This window comes from Bison bison, unplaced genomic scaffold (assembly GCF_000754665.1).
Source record: "Bison bison bison isolate TAMUID 2011002044 unplaced genomic scaffold, Bison_UMD1.0 scf7180017864144, whole genome shotgun sequence".
In the NCBI taxonomy this organism is placed as follows: Eukaryota; Metazoa; Chordata; class Mammalia; order Artiodactyla; family Bovidae; genus Bison; species Bison bison.
The window spans coordinates 2,331,114-2,338,502 of NW_011494716.1; the positions used below are offsets into that span (position 1 = coordinate 2,331,114).

Below are 7,389 nucleotides of genomic sequence, written 5' to 3' on the forward strand. Positions count from 1 at the left end.
ATCAGGTTCAGTTATCCCAGGAGCTTGTTTAAAATCCCAGCCTGCTCTCTGGAACTTCCCCGGTAGTCCAGTCGTTAACACTTTGTGTTCCCAGTGCCGGAGGAGCTGGGTTCGATCTCTGGTCAGGGAGCTAGATCCAGCATGCTGCAACTAAAGATCCCGCATACTTCAACGCAGATCCTGCACATGGCAGTGAAGATCACGCATGCTGCAACTAAGACCCTGCTGCTGCTGCTAAGTCGCTTCAGTCGTGTCTGACTCTGTGCGACACCATAGATGGCAGCCCACCAGGCTCCTCCATCCCTGGGATTCTCCAGGCAAGAACACTGGAGTGGGTTGCCATCTCCTTCTCCAATGCATGAAAGTGAAAAGGGAAAGTGAAGTTGCTCAGTCGTGTCCAACTCTTAGCGACCCCATGGACTGCAGCCCACCAGACTCCTCCGTCCATGGGATTTTCCAGGCAAGAGTACTGGAGTGGGGTGCCATTGCCTTCTCTGCAACTAAGACCCAGTGCAGGCCAAAAAAAAGTCCCAACTTGCTTTCAGTGGAGCCTCTCCATTCATAGCCTGACCGTTAGGGAAGTCCCGATGGTGTGAGGATACCCTCGTGGACTGTGGAGATTGGATGCAAAGGTGGTTGAGAATCCCATCTCATAGGCATCATCTGCCAAGAGACACTGATTCTCATGAATCTTGATGGACTCTGGCAGCATTAGTGTCACTGAAGAAAAACATTTTAGTCCTATTAAAGGTGAATGCATCAGTATCCACAGAGCCTACCTGGAAGAGACTCAGAAGAAGGATGGATTTTCCCAGTGATGGATACAGGGTGGGCCGCCTTCCTGCAACCCCACCTGGCAATGCAAATGTGCCCACCCCATGGCATTTGGCATTTGTCACCCTGTTTTGGCAGGGGCGGTTGCTGACCTGGGACCACAGGTTTGCTCTGATTACAGGAGATTTTTGAGCCAGCTCCTCAGGGAATTGGCTGAATGGCCCTTCCTGGGCAGGATGAGATACACCAACTTGACATTTGCTTGCCAAATGAGTGGTGTGTTGTCAGCTGCCTGGCCCTGCACCAGATCCTCATTTTGCACAACCACTTATGAATTCAGCAAAGAGGAAAAGCACTCTGATTATGAATTGAGCAGGAGGAAAAAAGTCCTGCAAATAAATGACAAGGAGACAAGAACCATGCATAAGAAAGTGCCAGGAAGGGAGAATGCCACCAGAAGCCTCATGCCAGTGAACAAATTCTGTAGTGAGCGAGGCTCTGGGTTTTGAGTAGTGAATTAATCAGGGCTTTACAGACATTCTTAGCAGCCTGGCAGATATAAGAATCACTCTGAAGTCCATGACTAAATGCTTTGGCCACAGAATAAAAATTATGTCATGGTTAGCGTTAAAGAGTTGCTGAACCCAGAGTGAGTTCTAATCCCAGCCCTGCCTCTCACTAGTTTTGTGACTTTGAGAAGTTATGATGTCACTTGGTGCCTCAGTTTACTCATCTGTTAAAGGGGCATAACCTTAGCACCACCTCAGGGTTGTGATAAATTAATATTCGTAAAGCACTTAAATCAGTCGCTGGCACATAGTGAGTGTTATGGATGTTATTTTTATTATAAGGACAGAGTTTATTTGCATGGTCTATTCCTCAAAATTTAAAAATGTGATAGATTGGGGAAGGAAGCTGCAGCTGCTGCTGCTTCTGTTAAGTCGCTTCAGTCGTGTCCGACTCTGTGCAACCCCACAGACGGCAGCCCACCAGGCTCCTGCATCCCTGGGATTCTCCAGGCAAGAACACTGGAGTGGGTTGCCATTTCCTTCTCCAATGCATGAAAGTGAAAAGTGAAAGTGAAGTCTCTCAGTCGTTTCCAACTCTTCGAGACCCCATGGACTGCAGCCCACCAGGCTCCTCTGTCCATGGGATTTTCCAGGCAAGAGTACTGGAGTGGGGTGCCATTGCCTTCTCTGGGGAAGGAAACTAGGGCACAACAAATAGGAGAAAATGAACCTGAGGTAGAGAAGGGTCATGGCCAGCCTCCTGTGATTCTTCTAGAGCTGTGTTGTCCCGTATGGGAGTCCCACTTGTGTAGTATCTAGATTTAAATTGAAACTAATGAAAATGAAACACAACTAAATATTCAGTCCCTCAGTCTCACTCGCCACATTTCAAGGGCTCAATTACCACCCGTGGCTTCCACATTGGACCGTGCAGAATAGAACATGTCCATCATCACAGAATGTTCTGTTGGATAGTCTTGACCTAAAGCTCTAGTGACCAGCTGAAGTCCTGCTAAAGTGCCTCAGCTTCCATTTATAACAGTGACTGATCATTTCGGGCAGTGAGCACTAAGCAACTCACGTGTGTTATCACAGTTAATCCTCCCAATGAGCCTGTGAAGCACGAACTCTGACAACCCTCATTTTAAGGGTGGGAGCAAATGAAGCAGAGAGCAGAGGTCATTGCCCGAGGTGAGGCTGCGGGAGAAGGGTGGGGCTGGCTGGATCCTGCTCTGGGAGTCAGAGTCCGAAGCCTGTGTTCTGAGCTGCTGCAGTCACACCCCTTTGCCAAGTAGCATGCACAGCGTAGGCTGGGAGCACAGAGAGGAAGGGCCAGGACTCAGGGAAGCTTGGAGCCAAGGCTGGTATCTTGGGGGAAGAGAAGAAGGATCTGTTCTGAAGTGATGACTTTGGAAGCTGACAGAGAAAACACAAAACTGGCAATAGGCTTGGGGCTTGGAGTTCAAAGTACAACTGATTTTTGCCTTTTCGAAGCAATAGTGAATGGGTGCTGGGATATTACTACTTTCAAGTGAATGTTCTCATTAGAGCTTTTCATGCATTGAGTGGTCAGCTTCACTCCTAAGGGCTTTCATGCCTAAGCCAGAGGCAAGAGAAGAGATATTTATTAAAGAGTGGCTGGGTCCAGACCCTATGAGCCCTGAAGGTACAGTTGAGATCAAGCTGACTCTGCCCTCATGGGGACTTATCCATCCATAACAGCTAAAGCTTGCTGAGATGTGCATAAAGTACACATTATATTTAATCCTTACACCAACTCCATTAAATGAGCACATTATCATGATGCCTGTGCCACATTTAGGGAAACAGGTGCTTAGAGATAAGACCCTTGCTCAAGACCACACAGTTTCTAAGCCCCTCACCCCACAACATGCCTAGGAATGAGAGGTGATGTCCCAGGAAGTCAGCCCAGGGTTTCTGGCAATACCTGTCTCTGGGCTGTGATCCAGAGGGGGAGAACGCCATTGTCCCACCACTCAGTCTTGTTCTGTGTGGTCTTGAAGGAGTACTTCCACAGTGTCTCTGTGTTGAACATCATGTTGTGAATGACTCCGTGATCTTCGATCCAGCGACCTTGGAGGTGAATAAAGGAGGGAAGTTATCGGTAAGTTCTATGAATGTTGCTGCCATGGGTGTCCACGTGTTCTTAAGATGGCCCCTCCCAACATCCTTCCAGTTGGCCTACTTAATCCGAGGGCTGACCCTCTGGGCTTCAGACTTGTTTTTCTGGGGTGCAAACATTGGCAGCCACAAAGGAAGGGTCATTATATCTCAGACCTGCCAGATTGGATCTGCTTCCTGGAACAGACCTCACAGTCCTGGGGGAAGTTGGTGTTGGCTGTGGAAGCTGATGAGGGCGGTGGGAAGCCGGGCACAGGAAGGCCAAGTTCCTCAGGTTATTCTGTGTCCAGAAGCTAAGAGTCTGGGATTGGGACACTTCCTGTGGGATGGCTTTCCTCATTGGCTTGTGATGACCTGGAATATCCAGTGGACTTGAGTCTATGCAAACATCCCAGGGTTTCTCCCAGGATTCCCACAGGCTTGGCTGTTTGAGGGAACCAAGGGAATCAGGAAGGATTTAATTTTTTTGGTTTGTTTAAAAAAAAATTTTTTTTTTTTTGGGCCACATGGCATGTGGGATCTTAGTTTCCTGACCAGAAATTGGACCCATGCCCCCTGCATTGGAAGCACGGAGTCTTAACCACTGAACCACCAGGGAAGTCCCAGGAAGGGTTTCTAGACATGTCAGTAGATGAAGGCAGACTTATTTCTCTCTGTTTAAGGGAGGAAGGCTGGAGAAGGAAATGGCAACCCACTCCAGTATTCTTGCCTGGAGAATCCCACGGACAAAGGAGCCTGGTGGGCTACAGTCCATGGGGTCGCAAAGAGTCGGACAAGACTGAGAGACTAACACACACACACAAGAGAGGAAGGCAGGTACTGGGGAATGTGAGTAAGCTAGGTTGTTGTTGAACACATAGGAACTGAACCAGATGTGGGGAAAAAACCCTGTGATGTTACATTGTACTGGGGAAAAAGGGACTGCACGTGAGGGTCAGTCTAAAGGGGGGCTGAAAGGTTCAAGGGGAGAGCTGAGGGTCCACGCCCCTCTCCTCCTGGGACGATGAAGCCTCTGGGTAACCCTGCTGATCATAAAACAGTGACGATTCCTCCACGTCCACAGTAAGAAGGACCGTCTGTGACTGGGACTTGTGGTCATGGGCACAGAGAAGGGAAATGCTCTCTGCTGGGTTAGAGTCATTGCCAGACTGCTGCTGCTGCTACTGCTAAGTTGCTTCAGTCGTGTCCGACTGTGTGACCCTGTAGATGGCAGCCCACCAGGCTCCTCCGTCCCTGGGATTCTCCAGGCAAGAATACTGGAGTGGGTTGCCATTTCCTTCTCCCACTGCCAGACTGTTGATGGGTAAAGTCCCCCTAGGGTGGCCAAGGCCAAGGCTTTCAATGGGGAAGAAGCAAAACTAGTTGTGGCTTTATCGTTTCTGCCTTGCAGGCAGGCCTGAGAGCCAGCCAGGCGTGGGGTCACCAGAAGTAAGTTGTGCTGCTGCCAGGGACTGGGGCCTGGAGGTGTCAAGATTCCTGGTCAGGGATCAGGTCAGACAATTAACAGGTGAAGAGCATGGACTTCGAATCCATGAGAGCTCGGTTCCCCTCCTGACTTGGCTTCTGAACTTGCTGTGTGCACGTGAACAAGCCTTGATTTGCATGTGTAACAGGGGTAGGGTCTGTGTGAGGGAATCATGGCTCACATTCACCATCACGCCAAAGAGCAATGCACTTTGGGAACATTAGCTCATGTGAAGCTCCCAATAGCCCTGCAAGGTGGGAACTGTTATATCCCTGATTAAAGCTTTCACTCTTTGCTGGAAATGGAGCACAGAGTTTGTTCAAGGTCATGTGGCAGAGCTGGGGGTGGAACCTGCAAGGTTTAATTACAACTCCCTGCTCCCCCGACCCCCAGGTAAAATTCACATAAAGCGCTAGCGGTAAAGAAGCTGCCTGCCAGTGCAGGAGACATAAGAGACATGAAGTTGATCCCGGGGTCGAATTCTTCCCGGATCTGGAAGATCTCCTGGAGGAGGACATGGCAACCCATTCCAGTATTCTTGCCTGGAGAATCCCATGGACAGAGGAGCCTGGTGGGTTACAGTCCATGGGGTTGCAAAGAATCTGACACAACTGAAATGACTTAGCATCGGCAGCAGTGACATAAAACTAACCATTAACATTTTAAAGTGACCAATTCTGCAGCATTTCGTGCATTCACGATGTTGTGCAACCAGGACCTCTTTCTAGTTCTAGTACATTTCATCACCCCAGAAAGGGACTCTGCCTATTAGCAGTCACTCTGCAGTGCTCCACTCCACACCTCCTGGTGACCACTAATCTGCTTTCTATCTCTGTGGATTTACTTATTCTGGACATGTCATAGACATGGACTCATTCAGTATGTGGTGTTTTGTGTCTGGCTTCTTTCACTGAGCTTCATGTTTCCTGGCTTCATCTCCTTGGTAGCATGGATGTATACTCCATTCCTTTTTATGGCTGCACAATATTCCATTGTCTCGATAGACCAGACATCCATCCATCAGTTGGTAGACATTTGGGTTGTTTCCACTTTCTGGCTGCTGTGAATAATGCTGCTGTGAACATTCATGTACAAGTATCTGTTTGAGTCCCTGCTCTCAATTCTCTTGGGTAAATACCTAGGAGTACAATTGCTGGGTCATATGGTAACTCTATGTTTAACTTTTTGAGGAACTACTAAGCTATTTTCCACAGTGGCTGTATCATTTTACTTTCCCGTTAGCAATGTTCAACACTTTTCCTCTTTTTGATTATGTCCAGCCTAGCAGGTGTGAGTAACTCACTGTGGTTCTGAAATGCATTTCCGAATGCCTGATGATGTTGAGCTTTGCAGCCTGTGAATCCCGTGAGTGAGAGTACTCTGTTAGGAGCAGGTAGAGGTCGCATGGGCAAGAACCTTTGGAGCCTCACAAATAAATAACGGAAGCCTTCTGAAATCTACCAGGAGCCCTCTTGTTACAGCTTCCTGACGACTGAGCCATGTCATCGCAGCAGATGACATGGAAGCACAGACATAGACACCCAGGGAGCTCTCCTTTGCCTTTATTTTTTTAAAAAACCTATAATATCCTGAATCCTGTTCTATGTGACTCTCTTCACCCAGGAAAGAGCAAATCATGTGGAATTACGAATGCCCACCATTTCACCCATTCTAGTGTTTCTCCATGGTATTGACTACCATCAACATTCGAATCAATTGAGTTGCTTGTTAAAAACACAGATTCCTGGGTCCCCACTCTGATCCTTGCTGAATACAGAGTTGTGGGTAGGGGCCAGGAGTCTGCATTTTAACAACCTTTCTGGGTGGTTTCAGTGCACATTGACATGTTGGAACCACTGGTTCAGGGACTGTTAGTCCTTCACACAGGCATGTGGATTAGTTCCAGCAGACTGCCCCTTGTTCCAAAATCTGGGCTGACTGTAACCCCACACCCTCTTCCCTAAGGGACCAGGGAGCCCTTGGACCCTGGATCATTCTGGTATCTGGAGAAATGTGGGGATGGAGGTGTCCAGAGCCACTGGGAGGACATGGGAGGAGGGATTGGAGGAAGCCAGTGCAGGAGATGCAAGAGACGTGGGTTGATCCCTGGGTCAGGAAGACTTCCCTGGAGGAGAGCACAGCAATCCACTTCAGTATTCTTCCTGGGAAAATCCCATGGACAGAGGAAGCTGGCGGGCTAGAGTCCATAGAGTCGGACATGACTGAAGCAACTCAGCATGTACACACACTGTAGGCACAGAAACTTCTCCTGCACCCTACAAATTCTGGCTTCCATGCCCTGGAGCATCAGTTAAGTAGGCTAACCAATCATAGCATCCATTTCTCCCTCAAAATAATATTACCTGAGTTTCAAACAACTAACCTAAAATGATCTCGGGGAGGATGATGCTTCCATTCTGTGGCATGGCTCATTCCAAGTAATTGTACAAAGGGAATCTGCTCTGTAGTGGTTGGGTTATTCCCACCCTGACACTTAAA

The 7,389-nt window shown here is 48.5% G+C and overlaps 1 protein-coding gene across 1 annotated transcript in view; it reads right to left on the bottom strand.

Moving 5' to 3' along the window:
* Positions 1 to 7,389, bottom strand: part of LOC104988996 (ectonucleotide pyrophosphatase/phosphodiesterase family member 7-like) — a 38,403-nt gene that overhangs the window by 15,964 nt on the left and 15,050 nt on the right. The window contains exon 2 of the mRNA XM_010840500.1: positions 3,232 to 3,377. Coding sequence (XP_010838802.1) covers positions 3,232 to 3,377 — 146 coding nt within the window. The remainder of the gene's footprint in view (positions 1 to 3,231; positions 3,378 to 7,389) is intronic.